Source organism: Amphiprion ocellaris, chromosome 14 (genome assembly GCF_022539595.1).
Source record: "Amphiprion ocellaris isolate individual 3 ecotype Okinawa chromosome 14, ASM2253959v1, whole genome shotgun sequence".
NCBI classification, from domain to species: Eukaryota; Metazoa; Chordata; class Actinopteri; family Pomacentridae; genus Amphiprion; species Amphiprion ocellaris.
Window position 1 is genome coordinate 8032990 of NC_072779.1, and position 27507 is coordinate 8060496.

Consider the following 27507-nt stretch of genomic DNA (forward strand, 5'->3'; position numbering starts at 1 on the left):
CAACTTAAGGCACAAGTATTATACAGGGGGTCCTTGACTTACGTCAGAGTTCTGTTCCTACAGATTGATGTAAGTCGATTTTCACCATAAGTCGGAACTCCCGAGAAAATGTGAACAAAGCTGTTCACGATATTGATCAGTTCTTCATAAAAGTCATGAATAACAATGACTTTCATGTATGTATGGATCATTTTACAGGAAGATAAAAGAATATGTTTCACTGTCTGTATACGTGGTCCTGTGATAGACTAGTGACCTGTCCAGGGTGTCCCCTGCCTTCGCCCAAAGTCAGCTGGGATAGACTCCAACCCCCCCGTGACCCTAATGAGGATCAAGTGGTGTATAGATAATGGATGGATTTCTATGTCGAAGCATTTCCATCATGGGTGGCACCAAATCATCCAAATTTTACGGATACAATGACAGCAATTCTAAATAGTCCTTATTGACTTTTTAGAAATAATTACAATACATACTTGGATCATGACATATCTGAATCATTAGTTCAGGTTGTTTAAGTGTCAAATAACACTACTAACTTCTCGATAGTTGTCCAAATGCTGAAATTTGTGGATTTCAAACTTCCTTTTCAGGCCACACTGTTTTGAAATGGCTCTTACTTCCTTTTTCCACTTCTCAGCAATGGGGGATTGTGCTGTTAGCCAGTGAAAGTCACCGAGGCACTCACAAAATTTGCACACCAATTATGCAAATGAGTAGCACCTACTATTATTCCATTATTTCATATTATAATGTTGCCTCTACACTACATATTTCTGCTGGGCTTCTGCTCAAGTTATCCTCACTCACCTATTGTGTAAATGTGAATAATATTTGTGTCATTAACAGACTATCGTACGCTGTATAACAGACCTGTAGGTATTCAGTGCTGACAGCCTCATAAGTATCAATATTACACAATTGTGCACCATGTGAGTGACTGAAACTCAGAAAATTGGTGGGAGAATTTGTAGCCTTTTTCGCAGACAATCATTTTTATGTCACAGTAGGAAAAGGACAGGGGTGACAAATAAATTTAATGATGCTGAGTTAACTTAGCTGCTTAAGTTTTAGGGCTCTGGGACTAAACGTGCTGTTGTACAACTTACTGCAACATTTGAATAGATATAAAAGCTAACTATTAATATACACCTGTCCTTACTGTAACAAGCCAACATATCTCCAGTAGCAGCTGACTTGTACAAAACAACCAATAGAGTCACAAAGTGGGAGGAGGAATTTCAGACACCCCTGATTCTCGAAGTAAAAATCCCATTTGCTGCTCCCACAGAAAATGTGACTCACGAAGCATTTCTGCGGCTTGGAACGGCATGAAACTTGCCTATTGAGTTAAAATGATTAAAAAGACATTTTGTAAAATGTCTTGGTTCTTTGAAAAAAACTCAAAGTCACAAGCCGTGCATAAAATCGTCAGGAGAGAAGTTAACTATGACTACCAATTTACATGCCAGTGAGAAATAACCAATCACTGAGCTGATAATTCTGTCAACAGTTTGATCAATAACTTAGAACAACCTAGAAATGAATCTCGCTTTATTACTTGGTTCTGCAAACTAGGCTGTCCTAGTTATTTTGCCTCTCACTACAACTGTTGTAAAAGATAATGCTGTTCATAGGCATATATGCAATTAAAACCACCCTGCATAAATAAAGCTCAGATAAAAATAAATGAGATCTTGTTAGTTGGACTTTATTTAAATTTGACAGCAGTTTTTAGAAATACTGTTGCTGTTAATATTGTTTTCTCACTCTGTAGTAAACACACTCATTTCATATATAGCACAGCATTTTATTTTTACTCCAACAGAAACTGTGAAGACCTTGTATCTCTGTAAAGAAATGGGGCAAAGCCAAGAGAGTTTGAGTGACTAGAACAGGAAGTAAGGTGGGGGGGTGATACAAATGAAGAAAGAAGGGGACTGTGAGGGGAGACAGAAAAACACTGAGCTCTCTTTTCTTTCTACTCACCCGTTTATCGATTTCTCCATGCTGCAGCTGTACAAAGCGAGCACTGATAGCAGCAATGTAGCTCTGCTGATTAGAGAAGGCGACCCGCCCCGCTCCCTTGGGGTACTTCAGCTCAGGGTCTGTGTCGATGCCAGCGTAGCAAACTCCACCGTACAGGCGGTCCATGATCATGGCCAGCTCCACTGCAGAGAAGAGGAGGGGGAAGAAAGAATAAGCTCAACAACCTTTCGCAAAAACAAATTTGATAATGAGAAGCAAAAGACACAACAACAGCTATTCTGGGTAAATCCAGCAATTACATGCATACGCTAAAAGGTTCAATACAAAAACTCATGACCGTGTAGGCAGTGAATACAAACACCCCACACGCTGAGTTCATGAGGGCTGTTGATCTGAGTGTTTAAACCATCAACAGGGATGGATTAAAGTCCAGCAGTGTTTCATGGGGCAAATATGAGAGCAGTGCCCTATGGACAACTGCAATAAATCCCAACAAGTTTATTTACAGTTAGTGTTTTTCCTCAACAAAAATTAACAAATATGCTAATCGGGGGAGGTAACCCTGCAAATTTGCAATTCAGCTTTACTTGTTAAAACACAGAAAAGTCAAATGGCAGTTTTTTGATATGTAGCCTTTCTTACATGTAAATTTAGACTCTGTTATTACAGAAGGTCATAAAATATTTAATCCGCAGCAGGGTCTTATGACCTTTGTCATTACCACAAGTGCAGCACTGAGGTCTAAAACAAGGCAGAAAACATGAACACAGAGTCAACAAAACATTGCTATCAGGAAAAATGAAATTTAATATTCTGCACAGCACAGCTTGCCATGGAGAGTACTTCCTGATATAACCACTGTAGGTCAGTGCCTTTTTAGCTCTACCCTCCAGCAGGTCTAATTTTATGATGAACAAAAGCTGATCACATTGCAGTGTACGCAAATAAGCATTTTGCTTACAGCTGACATTTAAAAAGTTGGGAAGGAAACACAATGAACACAAGCATAGAATGACTTCTTATTGTTATTAATGTGTTGTGTATGTTCTAAAAATATGCAAAGATACACGGAAAATACAACATTTTAAAGGCCTTTGATAAATGGCTGAAAATATGGGAGAGAGACATTAACAAACACTTGAGATTCAAGCCGTATGCACAGTATATACTTCAAATGTAAGTGTTTGCATGACAAACACTCCGTTGTTGTTAATTCACATGGTGGAAAAAGAGCCTCATGTAAAAACATTAAAGCAAAGAATACCTGCACGGAGCGGACGAGGAACTCCTCCCACAAAAATGGTTTTCCTCGGGTCCAGAGGCTGAGATCCATCCATCACAAAATCGCTGTCATTCAGGTTCCATGGGCGGATCTGGACCTGTCACACACAAAACCCACAGGTTTCAGCTGCAGAAATAAATTTGCAGGCTGCTGGTAAAGTCAAGTAAAAGTCATAATCGCTGAGTTCAGTGGAAACAGCAAGAGATTTAAGCAGATGGGTGCATTTGTGTGTGTGTGTTCTCCCACTGACCGGCTTGTCTTTGATGGTGGGGCTGGACACGCAGAGGTACAGCTTGCCGTCCTCCTCGATGCAGGCATCGATCAAAGCCTGAACTGAGCTCTCATCCTGGAACAGCAGGAAGGCATAGCCTACACAAAATACAGTGGGGTTATTTATGCCGCTGGGGCCACAAAGTATTGACAAAGAATCGTGCTGGAATTTAGTGTGCTGATTACTGCGACTGTATGTCTGATCACGACACTCTGCATTCGCAGCAGGAGGGCGTAAGCTTTTGCAAACAGACAAACACTACAGACGTGGTTAACAAATGCTTCATATAATAGCCCGAAGACAAAAGCAGATTGCACAGATGCATACATATTGAAAGACGTAGACTGATGAGGCCAAAGAACATATCTGCCTTTTTGCAGAAAGATGCTCGATTTAAATGAAAGCGCTGTTTGACATTTCACAGAAAAATACAGCAACATGTGAACAAGCTGGAATGGCAATTCAAGATACCTTTTGGGGGGAAATAGGATTTGCTCTCAGCTTTGTGAGGCCAGTCCACGAACAGGTGTCCAAAACGCCGGAAACTAGCGGTTATCTCATCTGTAATTAACAAAACAAGATGCAAATTAATTGTCAAGTTTTACAAAGAAGCATTCACAGCACACGTCCTGCCACAATTTCACTGCAAAGTATAATTAGTGTTGCGTAACATACCTCCAGTGTTCTAGGTGTAATCTTAGAGTATACCTTTTACTGCAGTTTCCCATCTTGTAAATTTACATAAATGCAGAAAAAGACTAAAATTAGCCCAGGAATTAATCCCTCGTAATCTTCCTGTACCTTCATCTATATCCGGGGGCAGTCCTCCAACAAAGACCTTGCGTGAATAACGTTCAACACGCTCTCCGTTCTGGTGTGGAAAGCAGTGTGGAGAGCCGAGGCCAGCGAGACCCTGATCGGCACGCTCATCATCGGGGAAACCATCCTCCATAGGGAACAGAGAGGAGTGGCCTGGGAGGGAGAAAAAGAGGAGGACAGCAGAACAGATTTATTTCCTGGGGAGAGAACTGGGTGTAAAGATAAGTGATGCCATAGTAATGACGCGAGAATTTTTTTCAGAAGACTTCATTCACTTTTCCCTGCATTCAGCCATCTCGTTGGTACGAGGTGAAAATGGAAAAAGCTTCTTCTTTTTTTCTTGATCTAACCTCATTTTCTACATCACTGTGGATGCATTAGGGGTGCATTTAAACATTTTTCTATTTCCTCTGGAAATCTGTAGTGAGAACGAAATGTTTTACATCCGCAAATGTGTTCAAAAGCACAGCACAGACTTAATACATGAAAATACTGCTGTCTGAAAGCAGAAAAAAAACCAGACAGCACACAGAGTTTGGCAGGGATCACTTTAAACTAAAAATGATACAAAATTAAAAGAAACATGGATGGACAAATATAAGAATTCATTCCAGTCTAGCATGGAGATGTTGAAGTTTTAAAGACACATATCATAGCCTTATCAATAAGAACCAGAAACAGAAATGTGCAGTGTTTTATGTGTGATTTGATTTCTTTACTCCTAATTAATTCACATAAATCACACATGGGCAGCACCTGTACTGCCTTTGAGCACTGAACATACAGCAGTAACCAAGTCTAAATAGTGAGTGTGTGTGGTAAAGGTTAAGCTCTCCCTGGCCTATTCTTGCACCCATACAACCTGCCCTGAGCTGCTTTATAAAGATTTATGCGAGGGAGTTAGCCTTAACTTACAGCATGTGCTGTGTACAAGTGTCTGTGTGTTTGCCAGGCCATGTGTCAGCTTCTGCTGGGTGTACATCCCTCACAACACTTTGTGCATCTCACTGCCTCATTACCTTTTAACTAAATGTGACACTCACTGCTATTGTCTGGCTTAATCTTTCAGTATGTATGTGGAAATGAGAAACAGCAAGCGGAGTGAAGCGTAACGACGATAAACAAAAAAACGTAAAGATGCATAAAGTCACTTCACAAGCTTATACCGAGGCTTAACACTTAGACAAGCATGCAGACAAACACCTCACTTTAAGTACATATACAGCAAAGAATCATTCAAAACTTATATGCCCATTAATGCAAAAACAAATCAGCAGCCCGATAAAATCAGAACAACATGGTTTCACATCACAAAATCAGTCAAAGCACTGAGACCTGCAGAGCGAAAAAATACGCTGAAAATGAGACACGATATAATGATTATGTTTTACCTCGTCTCCTGCTATAATTCCTGGCTGCATGTGGAATAAGCACAAATCAAAGAAGAGGATGTTTATAAAAAAAAGGTGCATAATACACTGTACCAATAAAAGTGCCAGGTGGTCCATGACAAGGGAGGAATTTTCCATTGTCAGGCCCTTTATTTTGTTAATCAGTGATGGATCACAATCTACTGATTTAGCAACACTAGCATGAAGTAGAAGAAGAGTTTGGATTTATTTTTTCAATAGGGGAAAAAGGTTGTGGATAATTCGAAATTGTAACGTGAACAATAATTTGAACCCACTGTATTTAAAAAAAGAATGGAGATATTTTACATTTCATGGTGGATACTTGTCACAAAGTGATTCATTATCAAAGAAATAAAAGAGACCATCATAAGAAACAAATAAGACATCTCAGTTAAACAGTAGGAATTTCAATGAAATAACTCCCATTGCAATAAAAAAAAAGTCACTGAAAAAATCACTGGCATTGGGATAACAACACTAAAACAACATGAACTTTAATGTTGCACTACGTGTATGTTTTACCAAGAGAATCCTAAAACTGATGCTTTAACTTTGCCAACCAGAGTTCTAAAAGCAGAGCATTGTGAGCCCTGAGAACATACAACAAAAATAGCACAAAAACCTAAACTTGTAAATTAGGCATGACTGAAAAAGCTTCATATACGGCAAACAAAAAAAAAAACAAAAGGGCTTTCGGGTTCTTCAAGGTGAAATAGTGTGCAGAATTTGTAAAAGCTCCTGTAGAGGAAGTGCAAAAAGTGTGAGGCATGCACGGAAACATACTCGGGGATAAGAATAGCAGCTTTGCTCGAATTTAATTGCCAGATATGATTAGATACTCAGTAGTGCCGAAACAGCTGTGCTGCTTATCCAGTTCACTCAGCTTGACAAAAGAGCACTAAAATAAAGTTCTTATTATGACACAAAGGGAAAGGAGAAGAAAGAGAGAAAAATGATCGAAGACCCAAACGTTAAGGTAATCAAGGAAAAGATCTGTTAAAGCCACTACATCAGTCAATTCATCAAAATATTCTGCAAGGCATCAAATGCATCATTGAGGGTGAGCAGCAGTAACCCGACAACAGCAGATTCAATGATAGAAACAAGAAATTTTCCCAGTATGTTGCCATATGTCAAACTTTTCCAAGGGCAGGCTAATGCAGAGGAACCACCAGTGTGGCTAACCTTGGGGTGGGGAACAATGTTTCTTTCGGAGTGAGCTGAAGTGAAAGAATTAAAATGTGAACGCCGGAGTGATTTAAGCATCGACCCATCTAAAACTGTAAGAACACGGAGAGGATGAAGAAGTGGCCAGAGCACGCAAGCAATAATCCTCGCCTCCCTCCTCTCCAACCCAGATGGACATTAACTCCAGGGGGAAGGTCAAACAGAGCTAGAATCAGAGAGAGAGAGAGAGAGAGACAGGAAAGCAGATTGAAAGAGAGCGGAGAGCGCTATAAAAAGATGTATGTGTGTGTGCGCGAGAGAGAGGGAAAAATAGATTGGAAGAGATGGAGAAACGAGCTGATAAAAAAGCTGTGTGGGGGTGAGAGAAAATGAGAGTGAGCGAGAGAGAGATCAAGAGAATGAGGAATGCAATCTGTGTATGCTTATGAGGCCGAGAGAGGGCTGGTGTGCAACCTCTATCCTCTGCCTATCCGCTGGCACCATCTGTCTCGGGGCTTGATGACAGCTCCTGACCATGTGATCGCACCATGTGACCCGGCAATCTTTTGAAGAAACTACTGGCCTCTCCCGTTGTAAGCCCCGGCCCAAGACCAGAAGGCAAAAAAGCAACAACGCCACAATTACACAATGATTAAGGAAATGACATTGAGCAAGGGCAAGCAGAGGTAGCTGAATATTAAAACTGCTATTGCAGGAACTTCAGCATATCAAGGGGATTTGCCGATTTTTGTTCAACCGCTAGAGATGTTCAGAGTCATGAATATGCAATTTAAGGCATTCTAATTTTTATTAGTCGGAAACACAAGCTGGAGTCAAAGAATCAATACTGAAAAAATAACACATGAATGTGTTTAAAAGCAAAATCAAATTAAAAAAGGATAAAAGAGTCACAATCTGCATCAAAAACCTTAAAATTAGGAGCCTCACAGCAGCCCAGTGCTCCAAAGTACACACAATCATCCCCCTCTATGTTTTTGTCTGCTTCTCTATTGTATCTATCAAATCATTTATTATATCTATTAAACCATTTAATCAAACCAAAGGTCATTTTTCTATCTCATTCTGTCCCTTCAGTCAATCCAGTTATTAACTGGCTTTAAAAACGACTACTTCCTGTCTCTCTCTTTCATTCTCCTCTTTGCTAATCTATTAGTTTAAGGGACAATGCAATGTGAACAGTCAAAATGAAAGGAGACAGACACCACAAAACTAGGTGAAAGGTTGCGGCAAAAACGCATGTTAGTTAAAACTACTTTGAAGCGTCAAGTGTGGAAATTTACAAAGCAAAGGGAAACAAAGGACAGACACAAAACTCCGTGCTTGGATCCAGTCCCAGGCAGGCGAGGAAACAGGAGGCTCCACAGTCACCAGACACAAACACTCAGGGTTATCTCACACCGTCCAACTATCTCCACCTGCCATACTTAGTGTCACCTACATAGAGATTTAACAGAGCTTTGTGCTTAAAAAAAAAAAAAAAAAAAATGTCACTAAAATTGGGTGAATCATTCTTTTCATTCCTTTTATTCACATTAGTTGTCCACATCACTAATAGGAAAAACTGACATAATTCTCCTGAGGGAGGTACGTTCTTAGTACAGGAACTAAAAATGATCCTGTGTGGGTTTTATTTAGTCTCCCAGGTGGGCGCATATGAATGACAGGTTGATATTCAGTCAAATTATGTTTAATGATTCTATTTTAAATTTTGGATACAAACTCTGTGATGATTTTAACCCCCAGTTTGTAATATTAGCAGACCCTCGAATGTTATGCGGAGGTGACCATACGTACCATTGAGGGGAAGGGGGTTGTCCCCTCCTGGGTGGGGAAACCCCAGACGACCTACACAGGAAGACACAGAACAGAAATATGTATTATATACAATATATATACTGCTGTGCATCAGTCTTACTATGAAGCCAGTATTTTGTGCTGATTCGTTATGCTAAACAAAAAAACCCAATGCTAATACATTGGGTATTACAGTTGTGATCATCGCATAGCCTCCAGAAATGTGTTACTAAAACGGCAACCCCATTAGACAAACAATATGAAACAAACTAGCACCACTAATACTATTAATTAGAAATTCCCAACTTGGCAAAAGGCTGCGACCATGATAATGCTCTTGATTATTGCAACATATGCAGTATTAACTTGCTCTATTTGAACTGTTCTGCACACAGCATGGGGACGTAGTAAAAGACTGCGTTAAAACTAATTCGAACTGTTAATACGGAACAAGCTTTGGCTGCAAGAGCTATGAACACACCAAGTACTTCCACATCAATCTCATTAGATAGTACATCTGTTGCACTTCTCTCTCTCTCATCGACCTCCATTTCTCCATCTGAACCTCATATCATACGGTCTACATTGAGCCATTTGCCAGCAGGCCCATCTCGCAAACACACCCGCACCCACACAAGTGCATGTTATGATGCCAAACAAGCTTCAAAGTTATGCAAGGCCTGCTTGCTGCAGAGGGATAATGAGATGAAAGGGCTCAAATAGTACGACCATTGTTGTATGGGTACAAACCGCCCTGTGATTGGTGCATTCCGATGGAAATCTGCTGGCCCCTCCCTCGTTCCTCGCCCTATTGAGCCCCACACAATATTACTGGCATCAAAATATAACTTCAGGCCGTTGGCGAAAACGTTCAGTTTAATCAAAATAAAATCAGATGTGCCAACGCAAATCAGATTACACAGAGGAGCTCAAATCTTCTGGAGTATACTGCGGAATGCACCAATTTAGCTCCCTCTGTAATTTACCTCAGCAATATACACGCTGATAGTTGCACCACCCAAAATCAAAGTCCATCTGAGCACAACCTGCCATATCGAATTTTAAAACCCTCTAATGATCATGGAGAGGGAAGCGTGCAGGCGTGTAAGTGCACACACATCCCTGAGCGACTGCAGAGTTGTGTGTGCCCGCTCTGTGAACCTTATTTGCATGCTGCTGGCTGCATATGCGTACAGTACAGTAACACTTAAAGCACATGCATGCACGAGCACACACAACGCAGTGGTGTGTGTGTGTGTGTGTGTGTGTGTGTGTGATGGCTGAACAGAGGGATCCTTTCTGTCAGTCAGGACAATGCTGGAAGCGATTCAAAGCCACTTCTACTGTAGACATTTTGTCTCGCCCGTTCCCTTGCTTCATTGCTCTCACTTTGTTCAATATGTTTAGCTGGAATGAGAAATCGGCGCTCTGCTTATGTGTATCTAAATGTCCTTGTGTACGCATGCCATCTGTGTTTATTGTATTTGTGTCCGCATGCATGTTTTTGTGTGACAGAGAGCAAAAGAGAACAAGAGTTGGCCTGGAGAAGAGTCAGTGCTCAAACGAAATGTGCTGTAATTATGTTTTGTTTTTTACTTTGCCATGAGGGTGAAAAGGGGAAAAAAAAAGTCTCACTTAAGTCACTGCTGCACTTGGCACAGCATTGTACAAGTCTGGATCATAATTATGAATACACAAATAAATACTATAATATTTTATAGTAAGCCAAGGGCTACAAGGCAAAAAGGAAGATAAGTAATATTGGATGTTGTAATGCATCTGGTGAAAGCAGTAAAGAATGGGCTTCACTATAAGAACAAAATCGGAAAAGGACAGCTGAAGAGTTAGAAGATTAATTTGCTGCATAGCAGAAATACACTGCCCAGGAAATATTTCCTCCACATATATGACTCTGCTATAGCATAAGTGGACCGAGAACATATGTTCAACTATTACAGGAAGATGGGGTCAAAATGATCTCGGCTGTAAGTAATTTCATCATATATTCAAAACCCTGCGTGGTTTGATTTCTAATGAAGCAGAAGCTTTGGGCTTTCAGTTTAGAAGAAAATTTGCTTAGTCTTCTAGCACCAAGCTCCTGGATCTAACAGTCGAAGGAATCTGTGCCAGCATGGCTGGAACTAAGATACCAAGACACGGCTAATGAGGTAGCCTTCCACTCGTCCTCTCTTAATATTGAGGGAAGATTTACTAAGGTTTGACAGCAGAACATTAGATCACAGCTGGATGCAGCTGAGCCAAGTAGGTCTGAGGCTGAAATACATACAAGGTGATAGTGAAGCGTCTTGACTGCAGAGTTTTCACTTTCCTCATTATTCTGGTCGTGAAACCAGAATGTGTTTTGCATGGTCTTTATTGAACATGAAGCTTTGTTTAAAATAGAACGATTAAATGGGTAATCAGTTGCTTTTTAGGGCTGTGATTTTGCAACTAGGAGTGTTGCATGTGTTATATTTGAGATTAATTTTCAGCATTGTAGCATTTAAATGTTCAAAACACGCCTTTCTTATGGCATTAAACAAACAGGAGGACTAGACAAGGAAAACATGATCCTACTTCAGTTCTGATATCTTTTTATTGAGGTTAGAGCTCATACAGAAACCCAAGTTTATCAGTTTCTATTGATCAGCCCATTAGATTGTTACAATCAAATTTAAAAAAAAAAAAACAAAGCATGCAGTTGTTACCTAGGATTAAGCCTTGTCATTTAATAGACATAGAAACTTTGCTGACAACTAGTTTGCACCCAATCCAGCCACAGTGCCGCACCCAAATCCTTTAAACTCGGCTAAAACCTTGAGAAATCAAAGGTGTTTCCACCGAAACGAAAGGTCATTACCAGAACTACTCCCAACAGCTCCTCCCTCTTGGCCAATATGTCCTGCTGGCCACAGCCTTTCTGTTAGCTAAGCACTCTCTGTCTGTAATTACTAGAGTTACACCCTTTAAAACAATAAACAACAGTGGCTACCTGCTGCATTTAATAACCAATTCACTATTATCATTCACCTAATACCAAATATTGGTTAGTCTCTGTTAATCAATAACCAAAGTCGATTAACCAATTTCAAGTGGATAATTGCTATTTTCAGCTAATTCCAAGTGAGAGCCCCTACTTTGCAATGTATGAAAAGAGAACAGTATATGCATGTGTAAAAAGCCAAAATAATAATCAAATTAAATTATTTTGTGAAGAATAAAACCTCTCGACCTCCACCTACAGTAAAAGCCCACATCTGTTGATAACCACTGTTTGCGATCTGAGAAAGATGTGTCTTTATATGCTTTTTTAATAGCAATAAGTAGGAAATTATGTTAATTCTGGTAAACAGACACGCAAACACAGGTAACAGCAATGTGCATCCATCTCAAATGTGCCCAACTTTTTTGGACAGAAATAATTGTGCATGATTGTGTTGAGAGGATTGTTATCATCCTTCAAAGGGGGAGAATGCAGCAGTGATCATTAGAAACTAATGATGGCCAACGACTTCAGTTCAGATCAGTGGGAGTCCTTCCATCTCTCTTCCAAATCCCCTCTTAAAAACAAAGCCAAAGCTTCCATCATTCTCTCTGCTTCTCTTTCTCAAAATGCATGAGAAAAAAAAGATCATAGTGAAATGAATTTGTGCACAATTAAGAAAGCCTTTCTTGTTTTTAGTATTATTATTACTAAAAGTGGGAAGGAGAGAGGGGGAAGAGGGAGGTGTGAGCTGATTGCTACACAGACTGACCTTTCTTATTACTGTTGATAATAACACCAAAAGCAGATCTGTCTGATCTGTGGAGGAAGTGAATCTTCTCCGCTAAAAAGTGAGGTGTTAACTTGTGAACAAGAAGCGGTTCTGAGCACTTATTAGCTTCACCTTCAGAAGGCCTATAAATTACAATCATGGAACAGGAGAACTGGTGCTTGCACAGTTAAAATACAGATTGAAATTAGTTTTTTTTTCTTTTTATTGCACATGGTATAAAGCTAAAGCATTCTCGACTTTTAGCACCTAAACCACCTATACCACAGCACTGTATATGATGCAGTAACTTTGTTGTAATCTATAGAAAGTGTTCGAGATTATTTGTAAAGAGTTAATTACCTTTGTGCTTTCAATTTATATTTTGAAACTAAATTTAAATGGAGGTGATACATATCTCTTATAAATATTGCCTGCCAACCACTAACAGGCAAGGCACAGTAATAACCATGTAATCACTTTGTAGGGAAACATATTATGTCTTTAATTATGGTAAAAATACACATATGCTCAATCTGAAACATCCTCTAGCACGGATCACATTCTTATCAATGTCATGGCGTGATGTTAGACTCTATGGACGACATATTTGCTGTCATCACGATATAAAATGAAAAGGTAGTATTACCGCTCGTCTGCTTAGTGTTTCATGTTCTGGACTGACAGCTGTCATCTTTACCTTTCAGGGTGTCCTGCTCAGCCCTCATGATGTCAATCAGGGAGCTCTCCAGAGTATTCATGTTGAAGCTGTCAAAAGACCTGGTACGTTCCTGAAGAGACGAGAGAAAGACAGAGTTTACTTTTCGTTACCTGCTTTATAGTCATGCAGCTCAAAGAACATTTTTTTAAAATTGTAGCAGTCACATTGGATTAATTATACTTTTAATGTAACACTGACTTAATTAACTCAAGCTGACCAAAGAGTACAACTACTCGGGAGGAGACAAATTTATACAAGTAAATGTACCGTTTTGTAAGTCTGAGCACTTAAGACACAGCGTCAACACTTGTGACTAAAGTTATAAAAAAAATTTTTAAAAATCTAAGTAACAGAGCAGCCAGATGCTTCTCTGCTACTTCTTTTCTCTTCATTCTCACCTAATCTTATTTAAGAGAAAAATACAAAAGATGTGACAGACTGTTTCATTAGTGTAAATGCATATTTCTTTCTACCTTGCTTTGATGAATATAATAACAAACTCCTGCCAGTATTCAAAGTCTTGACAACCTTCTAATTAAAGATTCTGACATTTTGGCATTGGTTTAAATGGTGGAAAGGACAACAAAAGTAAGGAGTGGGCCCTCTGTTCACATAAGGAGCACTGGATTGTAACCTGAATCACTAATATATTCTTATAAGTAAGAACTGAGAATAAAACAAGTTAAAAAGATTTTTCTTTAGGCCTTGAGATTTTTTGTTCTGCACATACTGTAGGGTTCTGACTAGGCCTTCCAAGCCACCACTCAGGAGCTCAAAAATCCCTCAGAAACATCACTGTGACACAGATGCTTACAACAATTTATTTTATTGACAAAAGCTTTCTTTCTTTTGTAGAGCTAATCTAGTTTTTGCTTTCAGTATTTAATTTCTCTTTATCACTGTTGTCGTGAAATGCCCAAATAAGTTCTTCGCATGCCTTTGTGTGCTTTCACTGCCGTGTTACTTACAAAGCTTGCTAAATAACAAAGCAAAAAACACATCCATTCCATGAGGCGGCATAATGAAAATCAACAGTAAAAACAAGTGGTAGAATCTGGCAGGAGCCAAGAGAATTCCTGGGCGACAGCTTTGTCACCTAAAACAAGGGCTTCCTTGGCATACCAGCCATACTGGATATGTTTGTATGCCCACACAAACACATGTCAACACACACACACATACACCCATGAAACGTGTATACACAAAATATGTTCACACACTGAAAACATGTTCCCATACACCAACACACATACTCAAAGTGCCATGCTGATAAGGTTTGTCTTGACTCCACCTCAGCCACACAAAACATGCAGCCTATGACAACAACTTGTTGACGACTGATGAAGTCTTTTGGTTTCCTACAATCCAAAAACAATGCTGCTGATGTACAAAATTCATATCCTTATTGTTTACGTCCTTAGTTGGTTCGAAATGTCTCATGTGCCCACAACATCACGCGTTCAAGTGTCTCATTCCTTCCTTCCTCCTCTTCCCCATTTTGCCAGTCCTTCTCCAATAAATGCCACCTTAAAAGCAGAAATACCTTCAAAAAGTTTCATATTCCTCACCCATGTGTCAGATCTCTCACGCTGCACAGAGCCAATAATGACTCTTGTGGCTAAAGGCAGTTGTTCAGTAAGCTGTACCTTATGACTAAAATGTTTAGTCATGTTTATTTTCTCTTAACAGTCTGGTCACGACTGAAGTAAAGTCTTTTTTTCTCATTTTCTGCATCATATCTATTATATCGAACACTTGATTATGTCACAGTGCTGCTATGAAAAAGGAACAAGATGAAACACTTTAGGAATATCGGTTGTATGAAACCATTAGTTAACCATTTGCAGAGGTACTCTAAATATAAGCCATCCATTAGCATTTTATGTAAATAGGTTGAAATGTATATGCAGAAATTTGAAAAAAAAAAAAAACAACATACAAGAAATTCAACACCACACTAATAACTTTTAACAAAGAGAGTGGAAGAAGGAGAGGCTGCTTGACTACAAAGATACATGCTTCTGAAATTTCAGACAGAAAACATTTGATGAGCTAAATTTTAAGGATGGAAAAAAAATCTGCTTGGAATTGATAGCTACTGAGGAGATGCTCGACAGAACACACTTTGAAAGCTCACAGACCTTGTGGTGTTGAACAGAAGCATCGTACTGCAACAACACGCCCTATCCTTGTCTACACTTAATGTGGTGCATAGTGTAGGGAGAAATGTGGACGGTCGTAATGTTTTTCAAGTTTAAAAATTAGAAGCAAGGGGCCAGGGTTGGCAAAGCAAGCAGTGCATTCATCCATTCAGGTATAGCGACCGTTTATGTGAAGGCTGACTGAAACAGAGAACCATCATAAATCTATTCTACAGAATACCACAAATCAATTTTGTCTCAAGAACACAGAAAGTGAAAAGACAGAAAATAAACAAGTGGGTTAAAACGACCTTGTGCTTAAGCCCATCATTTACAGAAAAGAACAGCTACAATTAGTGTCAAGATATACAGTGGTAAATGTGCAGCTTTAGGTCAAATTCACCTCATTGGAAAAGTCTGAAAAACACCTTGGCAAGAATGTCAACATTCTGATGAGCGCCGCCATCGGCTTGACTGATAATAGACAGGCTTTTCACAACAAGAATTGTTTAACATTTCAGTCAACCTATAAGTAACCTGTCCTGTAAGTCATTCTTTTCATTCACTATGTTGTCTTCCCAACAAATGCTTTTATGCCTAAGCTCTCTAGTGTTTATCCAGCAACCAGGTCAAACCCTCCCAACAAATTGTAGCCACTGTCAGACTGACAGAAAAAAAAAGCCTGAAAGAAAAACCACCCTGGGAAGAAAAGGCTCATAGCATACTATGTTACCCTGGACTCGTCAAGGGTCAAATGCGAAAGGGTTCAGAAAAACAGACCTACGTCTGTGAACCATATGACCAAGGGTCCGCCAGGCAGGCAACTCACTTTTTCATCTACTCTCTGGTGTCTACTGTGGCTCCCAAAATTCAATTTCTGCTTTTACTATCTGATCAGGCAAAGAGCGTGGTTGGACATCTGGCACGCTGGCTGGTAAGACAGCCAAACTTCCCAGCTGTAGCCAAAATTTGACCAGCATTTGGGCTGGAGTAGATTTCCCACACAGAGTGAAAAAAAAACCCACTAAAACACAAATGACATGGTAGAAGAACACACCCAGTGCACACTCTCTCCCTCAAAACAAATATCAACACAGGGATATAGGCCAGACTATGTCTACTATTTCTCATATCCGCTTCAGAATCATGTGGACTCGGGCTATCGCTTCAGGTCAAATAAGCCAAACATTCAAAGACAAGAGAAGCAGGCACACGTGGACGCCTGATTACTGCGGGAAGTATACATCACTGATCAGTCAGTATATGCTAGCACAGTGACAGGAAGCTTTGTGATACCACTTTATGCACCGTCTTCCTCGGGTGGTGTGGTATCATGGGGTAATTCTTTTATAGGCTGTTCCTGGATAATAGGAATTCATTTTGTGGACTCAGTATGGTGGAGTTGAGGCCTGGCTGGTGCTCTGCAGTTGCTAAGCATTAGCCTGGAGAGGTGCAGACGGTGATTAATCATGAGATTTGTGCATCCTTCTCTCTCAACAACTGGCCAGCTGACCAGCAAAGTGCTTATCCCTGACAGATTGCAGGGCGTGCACAGACACACACACATACACATTAGCCACAAGCAAGACACGCACAATTTATAGTGTACTCCATGTCATGTGTGTCTATGAAGGCTTGCCCACACTAACCCAAGGCCATAGGTATAAATATAAAACACATGGCAGCACAAACTGTCTTATTTGCAGGTAACAGCAAAATGTAGCCCAGGGTACTTGGGCAAGTCAAAAAATATGAAACCATGAACCAGGCTAGTGAAGCTACATGCATGTACAAAGTGAGGCAAATCCATTTTTTTTTTACAGTGGCTCTCACATCATGAATTGATTTGTATTGATAACTGTCGGCAGCAAGGCAAAGCAAAGCCCTTTGTGAACGTTCGACCCTGAATTAACAAACGTGCTGAACCGATCTAAATGTACCAGGATTACGTAAGTAGTGAATGAATCATCAAATCTGAAATATCACTTTAAAAAGGTAGTGTGTCCTCTGAGAGTGTGAATATCTTTGACTGTGCTTGTAGTCTTAGCCTGCAGAAGATGCAAAAATAAAATCAAATCATGGAATAATTTAGAATTGGGGTTGTGGTAGATATAGAATTGCACTTATGAGATACAGCCATTACTTTTAGGTTTATTTATTGACGTTTTGAAAATCAGACATTTTAGTCAACATACAAATACATAGATTTTGTCAGCACAAGTCCATTCCTTCGCTATGTTTTCTCACATTATGAGCTCATTTGAAAGATCTGGCAAAATAGTACTGAGCATTAGGGAAGTGGCATACACAATATGCTAAAAAATACATTCTTAAGCAAAAGAACTGGTTCACCTTGAGTGAAACTACAGAAGGTGCTAATTAGACAACTTAAGAAATACTACCTGAACGCTGAACTATTAAAGTTGAAATAATTAGTCCATTAATCTGCTAGCTGGTCAATAAACATGTAAGATGATCGATCAAACAAGGCATTGCTGACATCACCTTAAGCTTTAGGAAACTGTGAAGGGTATTTTTTTTTTTTACTCCTGTGTTTTATAGACCAAACAACTCATCATATAATTAAGAAAATGACTGCTAAAATCAATGGATCATGAAAATAATCATTAGTAGCAGCCCGAAAGAATGCGAACTACTAATGTGGATTGAAGCCTGTGCTTGGCCAACATGTCACAAATTTACTTAATACTTTAAATAATTTACTTAAATGCAAACTGCAGCCATTTGATACTTGTCACATCAATTGCATCACACCGACTAATAAAAAATGAGTAAAGGTACAGTAGCAGAATTGTGCCAATCCAGGTAGAGGCACTATATTAGTTGCTTTTGTGAAGAGTCATTACCACTAATGTGCAGTCTTACATAGAAAACACCACATAGGAGGATTTAGGATTTACAAGTATCATGCAGCAGTGGTGTTTTTCTATTGACACTTGCATTTTCTGCCAAGAGAGACCGCTGTGATTAACCAGCACACCTTTGTCGCCTTAGTTCCAGAAGAATTCAAGTCAAACAAATGTCCAAAAAACCCCTAGCTGGCGTTACCAGGGTTAAACCTAACCGACGCTGTGTCCCAGCTCACTTATTTTACATACACTTAGTCATCACCACCAGCCGTCACATATCAGCAACAGATGATGGTATTGGGCACCTGTACAACTCGATCAAAACATTCACAAAATATAATATAAACAAGGTAAACAGCTTTATCAACTGTAAACAGGATTTAATCCAAGGCAGCACAAAAAAGAGCAACCTCCAACAGATTTTGATGACATGTAGAGTAGAAAAGAATGATTAAATACAGCATGCTGTGGGTGATTAACTCCAACATTAATCATCCATGTCACCTGCCTGTTAATGAAAAATGGAAGCTGAGGAAGGGTAGAGGAGTGGAGAAAATGTTGAGGTAAAGGACATAAGGATTCTGTGGAATTTTATAGTTTTTTGTTTTGTTTTGTTTTGTTTTTAGAATTTGGAGATTGTTTCAGCAGTCACCTCGAATTCAATGGTTGGAATGCTGAGTTTCTAATCACATCCCTGAGACAACAAAAAGGGAGAGAGAGAGAGGAAGTCCTGAAGCAAAGAAGGCAAGATGGAAATGGCAATGAAAGAAAGGCAATGATGGAGAGAGGGAAAGCAGGTCGTGAGGCAGGGCGTTGTAAGAAGAGAAGAAAGGAGGGCAGGAAAGGGAAGCAGGTTGAGCTTTTGATGCTTGCGATTATGGTTCTTCCTGGTCAAGTATTTCAAAGCCTTGCAATGACATTAAATGCCCCCAACTGTCAAAAACAACCAATTACTCAGTGTTGGCTGAATGGCTCAATAGTGTGTGTATGTGTGCATTTTGGGGGTTTAACAGGAATGACAGAGACAGGAGTTCCAACAGTATTTGCACTGCTTAGGGATTAGACTGAACTCACTCCTTTATTGTATGCAATGAGCTAGGCTAAATACAATATGACACTTCCACGTAAACTCTGCTTTGTCTTCTTTCTTTGTTAAGACACGAGTGCTGAAGACCTAGGCCCAGGACTAATTAGGGCTCATGCACACACACACATACGCACACACATATACACAAGTGCTCTTTCTCCCTGTTTCGGAGCGTCTGTCAAGGGTGTGAGAAGGGCACAATGAGGTTGTATGAGTGCTGGAGTTTGCCAGCGCAGCTCAGGCCGTTCCTTAGTTTAAAAAACATTTCTCACATTTAACACCACTATCACAAGGAGCAGAGGTAACAGCTTCTACAGCGTAATGACTGAGTATGTACAAACGTACATACTCAAGAATTTGCATGGCCATGTCACTACTACCTGAAATGACTAAAACTGTCAGGTTCAGTGTGATCCTGTTCCCATCATAGAAATCTCACGCCAAACAAAGGAAAATGGGCAGATGAATAGCTATTTCACTGCCCTATAAACTGGTGAATGAATACAATGAAGCATATAATGTAGTTGTAGACTACTACTTAAGAATGATGATATTGTTTCTGTGGCTATGGTAGTTTCTGTTTCTTGGAGGTAATTTCCTCTGAGCAAGAGACATGGAGAAATGAAATGCCAAACATGTATAGAAATGCTCAAATGTACAGTTACAGCCAGCCCTGCAGCACTGTACATCAACTAATATGACCACTGGCTTCAACTATTACAGAGCAATACCTTCCCCCAGGTTTTACATGCTAATAATTCATCATTTGCTGATCTGATTCTAAAAATAAAACTAGTTTAATGGATTGCTTCTTGGTGAAAACTGAAGCAAAGCCACATTTGACAAGAAAGACTTTCTGAACGCATAGAACTGAAGAGGCAGTTTAATAATGTACCGTCAGATAACAGCACCATAAAACACTGCAGCTTTTCTAAGCTACAAAAACAGTGAGGAGGAAACCGTAACCAGCAGTTACCCAGGTGGCTTACTGAGACAATATCCTGTCCTGGCTTACTCTCCTTCAGGCCCTGCAGGACTTGACCTGGTCACAGGCCAAACTTACCAATCCGAATCAGCCCAGTACACCTGACACAGCAGCAGGCCTCTGACCTTGAAATTCACCGGCGAGGCATTAGGAAACAAAGAAAGAACAAATACCAAGACAGAAAGGGGAAAAAATGAAGGCTTTATTGACATTAACAAAGTACAAATTTCTGGTCAAAGGCTATTTACTAGCTGAACTGTGCATTAGCGGCTAGCAGCAGTGTGCCTGGACAGGAGCCCATGCCGAATACTAAATCTGCTCTAATACAGCAGTGGCCCTCCCTGCTGCAACTACAGCCACAGTACTGGAACATCTTGTCCCTCTGTGCGCCATGCTGCTGTACACCACTTTGGATAAAATATCTGTCAAATGGCATGGCTGCTCTCAAACTGAATCTTCTCATTTCCTTATATGCACAGAGTTACATTTCGCAGCCCGAGACCATCACAAAATAATGCCAGACTCTTGAAAAGAGGGCTGAGTGAGGGATCTTGTCTTTAGCAGCTAGCCATCGGCATGTAGCATTTTAGTGATAATGTTACAAAAATGTCATCTTGAAGGGGTCAGTTCTTTGCTACAGTCACGTTCGATAAAAGAGACGTACAAAGAAACAGTGTGATGCTGATTGTAGAAAGGCAGAACTTTAAAAAGCAAAAGCCGCCAATCCTTCATCTGTCATGTCAGTGCTAAAATGGAAACTATGCGAGGCTGTCGGAGGAGGCCTACAGTGGAAGAGTGTGACAACAGTTCCTCATGGAGCCTGTTTAGTTCAGAGTTACACAAAGTGCAGTATTTCATTTACCAAACACAGGAGTGTGTTGTGTAAGGCAACATGCGTGATCAGTCATCTGAACAGTGCATGATCCCAACAAACACTGACTAGCTCCGTTTTGGGTTTTTTTTTAAAAAGCAAAACAAAGCTATTTGTCGAGTGATAAAATTGGAAGTGAATGAGAAGGAAATGGCCTGAGCCAACTGGTGTGACAGATGTGGCAATTTTCATGTCACATCTAAATACAAGCACGGACACTCAAAGTCAAACAACACTAACAGATATATTTAAGACCCAACTATACAGAGGAGGCATCTGACAAATAAACTTGACACTCGGTTGCCTGTGCAATAATTTAACAGTGGTTGCTCCAGTGACAGCTTCAGCACTGCAACATGATCCCAATGCTCACACCAAACCGACACATTTTCATATTCAATTGCTGCAGTGAAACAATACCATAAGCTCATAGTTAAAATAAAACCACATGATGTTTGGTTCAGAATTTGATTGACTTACAAGATTCTTTTAAAAGAATAGAGTAGGCAACAACACCTTAGTTGGAACAAACCCTCCTTTCCAAAGCATATGAAGTGAATGCTTCCTAGCAGTTGCATTATTCAGCGTGAGGCGAGCGACATTAATCCAGGCATCAGTGGAAGATGTGACTATCTGCGAAATGATGCAGATCCACATTTGGCAGCAAGAAGTGAGGCAAAAACAAATCTGCCGGAGTTGAAAATGTTCAACTTGAGCAAGCACTTGTAATTATGCTACAGTGAACTCCTCCCTAAATGCAGGGATACAGGAGCTGCGAGGAGAGAATCCGGAGAAAAATAAGTAAAAAGTGGAGTTCTAAGCAAGCTTTGAAATTATTCTGCTTGAGAAGCAACACAGGCTGACAGTTTTCAATAACCTCTGACGTATTTATCAAGTCGTACGGTTTAAGGATTATGTCTCAATGCAAATTTTAGTTTCTTAACAGCCATCTTCATATTTTCCTATCATCTCGACCTATGTTGTCAGTTTCTTGTTTATCACAAATGGGTTATACTTGCATAATCAGTCCTTCTCCCTCTCTCACACACAGTAAGGCCATTCTATGCCCATCCTCCATCTGCCCTTGCGGTATCAAGGGGGCAAGAGGACAATGCTACTTTAGCTGATCTGATTCAACCACAAGGAAGAGCAACATACTGCAGCTACAGTAATTCTAGCTTTAGCTTAAATCTGGCAGGGGGATGTGAGAGGAGAGAGGACGCTCAAAATGGATGCGGAATCACAATTCTGATTAAAAAGCAGTGACTAAAACTGATAGGAGCTACTTAATGGTATTTGCAACCTTTCTGTGTAGCAGCTATTCACTGATAAATCAGTTGAGAATTTTTATTTAAATGGACTGATTATAAACAGGAATTTTACAACAATATATTTCCAAAAGCAGGTCAGACGTGAACCTGACCCCAAGACAACCTGCTGTAATAATGTGCTATTTAAAGTAATCATATATAGCTGCTGAGGAGTACTTACTCCTGCTTTGTGACTAATACAGTAAAAATACTTGAGACAAGACATGTCCGTACAACGGCCTTTCTGTTTATCCTTTGAAGCCCCTTGTTATTAACGGCAAATCAAGGTAAGAAAATACCTGGAAAGGTCACAGCACAAATTGCTTTCGAAATTTAAATGAGGTTGCTTTGCTTTTTCAGGGAATTTTAGGTAATCGGTTAAGAACATATGAGTTTATTGACAGACCAACAAAGTCAAACAATCATTCAGTCCATTTAACATTTTCTAATCCATGACATTGAGAACTAAAGGCATTCAAGTGCCCCTGATTGACCCCAACTTAATTTAACAGAATACTGTCCAAAGGTAAGAAGGCAAAGGACATATACAGTACTTTCATCAGGCCTAGCTCAGCCTATAGCGACCTCCCTCTCCTTCTTCTTCTTCCCCCACCTCGCTGTAACGACTGACACAATCAATCATGACCTAGATCAATAAAATGAATTTATCTCCATGCTCCCTCTACCTTTTCCCATCACAGCTGGTTCCCACATGTGATAATACAATTACTTGAGACATCTTCATCGTGTGTAGATCCAACTCTTCATAATTACACTATGAATAGGACGGTATATTTAAAAATGGAGCTATGACAAAAGTGATTAATAAAACAGTAATCCTGAAAATCATTAGGCTCCATTTCGCAAACTGAAATAGACTGATACCCTGTTACACGGAGGAGGTAAAGAACAGAGCCTCGACCACTAATCTACAATATCATCTCCGCTGTTTTGATTATTTCCTACTGGAAAAAAGAAATCCCACGGTGATGCGTTCATATTCACCGGTGTATCAAGATTTTTCTTTACATCGTAGTCTTTGTCAGCTTTAGTTGTCTGTTCCCGTGATTGTTCCTCAATCATTAAGTAATTTCTAACCTCCCTTTCCTTTTACCATTTCTCTCTCTCGCCATCTTTTTCCTTCCATCCATGATGCCTCCCTCCCTACCCCCCTCCAACCCCTAAACCACCCCCAGCTCATATACGTGGCACACACCACTGCAGTGACAGAGCCACATTAGTCATCATAAGGGACATACAGCTGTGGAAGTGCAGAGTCCAATGACAGATTTAACACGGTAACAAATGCATCGCGTAAATCCATGCCCTCCCCCACGCCCCGTGTCTAAAAATAGCAGCTATGCCACATACTGCAATAATATTAATAGCTAACATAAATGACACATTGATGTTTAATAATTTAGGTGACAAGCAGCCACTGCTGAAAAATATTCATGCACTGTGCACATCCATGCTTAGGTATACAAGCTAAGAAGAAAAAAAAACAGCACAATGTGTAACAGATAATGAAAAGATGGAGAATTACTGCTAAATCATTCAAGGAAACTATCATTGGCACTAACCTGAAAGGGGAAGATGTTATCACTGCGGCCGACTCCGTCATCCATCCAGGACTTGGGATTGAAGCCTGCGGGACTGTTTCGGGGGTACTTCTGGGATGCCACATGGTTATTCGGGAAGGTCTTCTTCAGTGGAGAGATGGAGTTGATGGGGGTCATCCCACCGTTCAGCCCACGACGATAATCTCTGCCTTGAGATCCTCCCCAGCCGCCGCCACCACTACCATAACCTCCTCCGGGACTCCAGGAGGTGGAGGAGCCAGGGGAGGGAGAGGGGCTCTGGTAGCTGGCCGGACCCCAGGGGGATGGGGGCTTGTTCAGGCTGTTGGACAAATGCGGCAACTGGCTGAAAGCCGGATTCCTGTGTGGGAAGGGCGGTGGAGGGTGGGGAGAGGCCGGGGAACGCCGATGCTGCTGGTGTTGGCTGTGGGGGTGCTGGAAGTGGGGATGTGGTGGGGGGGCCGGGTGGTGCTGGGACAAGGCCGCTGCTGGTCCAATCTGGGGGGAGAAGTTCCCACCAAACCCTGGACTGACATGATGCGAGAAGTTCTGGAACAGCAGAGGCCCGTTGTTAGCAGAGGCCGGGTTGAAAAAGCTGACGTCCTCATTGATGATTGTTGACGGCGCAGGGGGGATGGCAGCCGACCAGTTGTTGAAGCCAGTAAGTGATGACGAGGTTGTACTGGACTGGACTGGGCCAGTTCCCCCAAGACCAGATGTCTCTTGGTAATCGAAGCCTGTCAGGACAGGTGACTCAAGACGAAGCTGCTTCTCCTTTCCATTACTGCCTTCAGACGTGCCATTCTCGGTCTTGGCTTCCTCTGACCTGGCTTTTTCCAGTTCTGAAATTATCCCACCACCACTTCCACCCTCCTGGTGACTCCCTGGAGACAACTGCTGCTGCTTTTCTTGCGTTTCTTGCATTTCCTGTTGCTGCTGTGCTTTGGGCTTCTCCGGGCCCCCCAGGATTTCGTCTTGCACACTGTTGTGGGTGGCAGAGGCAGGGAAGAGCCAGGGAGAACCTCCTGTGGTGCCATTCCCTGCGGCTGTGGTGCTGTTTATGAAAGCAGCAGGGCTCTGCGACACATTTTGGTGGTGGTGTGGGGGCTGCAGATGCGGGTGGATTCGGACCGGGAAAGCAGACTTGTTGCCAGTGTTGTTTTGAACCAGGACTCCGAACCCGTAATCCCCCATTTGTTTTCTCCCCCCACAAACAAATGCTATCCCGTGATCGTTTGGTCCTATTGAGAGAAGAGCACACAGGATGGCATGCACTGAGTTAGCAGTCAGCTCCTCTCATTTCCCTTTAGATCAAGGGATTTAGAAACAACTAGACGTGGAAAGATTCCTACACATTTAACAATCACACAGGGCTGTCATGAAAGAGCTAACCTTGCACTAAACCACCCACCCTTATTACCCTGCGTAGTTGAAAAGAAGCCAACCGGTTAACATTACATCTTTAGCTAATTATAACCCCGTGACGTTGCCAGCTTGTAAGTCTACAGCTGAGCTGCTGGCAGCCACCAATAAGGCTACGAAACACTGCTGTGTCGAGCACATATTCTCCACTTGGAGTCGTTTTAAGAAGGCAAATCAACTGACAGACGACTATTACCCACGGTTAAACCTAAACGAGAACACAGTAACAAAAAATAGCAGGAGATGTTGAAAATATTAGCAATAAATCGACATAACGTTCAGAAATAGAAACGCTCGACCTTGTTTGACAGCTGTCAACATACTATTGATAGTCCACTGTCAAATTTCATCAGATATAAGTTTACTTTAACCAAAATGCGACTAATACGCAAACTACTACTCGTTTTTTCTTTTTTGCTCTTGAGACAACCGTCGACAGTGAAGCAGTTTGGATAAACAAGATGTTAGCCGGCCAGCTAACTTTTCCATCCGCTGCTAGCTTTAGCCTAGCTAGCTATCAGCCGTTAGCACGAATGCTAGCTAGCCGGACAGGCTGCACACAGGCGAATAAAAAATGATTTTCACCTTCTGATCACCACCTTCGACCTCGGCGATGTCTTTGTCGAAATCCTTCCCTCGGGCTGAGAGCGAGGTGGTGTCCTTGAAACAATGAGTACGGCAGGCAGAAGCTTTGCAGAGGCGATTTAATAGCTGACTCGTACAGTGCAGTCGGTCAGCTTTTTTTTCTCTCTCCCTTCTCCTGACGTGTCCTGCCTGCTCAATGACACAGCTCACTATCTGCTGCCTCTAATCTGCTCTCTATCATCAAACTGCTTTGTTAACGTGGCAATGTGTGCACTACGCTCGGCCGCGCTTTCTCTCACAAGCCTTATTCGATCGGTTTCATTGTTCGCTTGGTTTCGGTGTCTTTTTTTTCCTCCTCGCTAACTGTCTCTCCTACAGAGCCAGCCGATCCCTGTGTGCTTCTTTGGCTGCCCCTCTCTCCTGGAACCGACCGTGGCCGAATGACAGCGAGAGGATCAGCCGAGACACACTTCCGCTTCTGGCACCTCCCTCCGCGTCGTGGCCACTCCTCCGCCGAGCCACACCTCGGTACGCGATTGGACCTTCCGACCGGCAACCTCGCCCTATTTCTTCATCATTTAACAGCTATGCACCAATAATACGCCCATGCCATCCGTAAGTACTGCCCACTGAGGTCAGAAAGACAGGGAAAAAAATAGAAAAACCCTCCTCCCAGCACGGTCCTGTCCTTTCACGATGCAGCCGGTATCAGGTCGTGAGAAAAATGAGAAACCCAACCCCCCTGCTCTGAAGGATGGCAGAGCCTCAGTAAAAGAGCATCCTTGGCCCACGCTTTTTGATCTCAGGCTTGTTTGTTGTAAATGTGGGGAAAAAATGGAACAGGAAGGGACGGTGTCATTTCACTGGCAGTTTTTTTTGTTGTTTTGTTGTTCAAGGTATCTCCTTTTTCTAAGCTAACCCAATTTAAATCTCATCTTCTTTGCATTACCTTCACTGTTCACTGCACTGTGCGGCGTCTTCTTTTCTATTCTCACCTGTGAGGTTGTAAAAGACTCCTATTTTTCCTGATTTTGCTTTGTACATTTAAAGAAAACATATGGCACAATGCCTTAAATAAAATGATCAAATTCTGCAGTTTAAATTCCTCTATTTAATCTCCAAATTGTGTCTCATAATAATATTAGTTACAGCTGTACTCATGCTTTTTTATAATCAGCATTAGTGATTAGTGTTCCCATATGTTTATAAAAAACACCATTTTATTGTGTTTTGTGGTTGTTATACACTTAGAGGTGTAAAGTAAAAGCTGTTATGATGTGAAAATGTTTATTTCTGCTGTTCCTCCATCCTCCCCCAGCGATACAAGGCAGTAAGAAATGTACTCAGCTTCTGCAATCCAACTGACAAACCAGTAGTTTAAACTTTGTATAATCCTACCCTCTCAGCCCTTCATAAAAAGCAGCTACT

At 41.1% G+C, this 27507-nt stretch overlaps 1 protein-coding gene across 2 annotated transcripts in view; it reads right to left on the reverse strand.

The window, feature by feature from the left end:
• The window catches only part of cpeb4b (cytoplasmic polyadenylation element binding protein 4b), a 31357-nt gene extending 4824 nt beyond the window's left edge, over positions 1 to 26533 (reverse strand). Inside the window, exons 1-10 of one of the 2 annotated variants that reach the window (XM_023277120.3) lie at positions 26080 to 26533; positions 24076 to 25313; positions 13208 to 13298; positions 8756 to 8806; positions 5753 to 5776; positions 4344 to 4514; positions 4014 to 4103; positions 3522 to 3640; positions 3254 to 3368; positions 1990 to 2171 (exon numbers count right to left, since the gene is read on the reverse strand). In XM_023277120.3, coding sequence (XP_023132888.1) covers positions 1990 to 2171; positions 3254 to 3368; positions 3522 to 3640; positions 4014 to 4103; positions 4344 to 4514; positions 5753 to 5776; positions 8756 to 8806; positions 13208 to 13298; positions 24076 to 25266 — 2034 coding nt within the window. In that variant the 5' untranslated portion in view covers positions 25267 to 25313; positions 26080 to 26533. The remainder of the gene's footprint in view (positions 1 to 1989; positions 2172 to 3253; positions 3369 to 3521; positions 3641 to 4013; positions 4104 to 4343; positions 4515 to 5752; positions 5777 to 8755; positions 8807 to 13207; positions 13299 to 24075; positions 25314 to 26079) is intronic. The other variant, XM_023277127.3, reaches the window with a different exon arrangement.
• Positions 26534 to 27507: the final 974 nt, after the last annotated feature.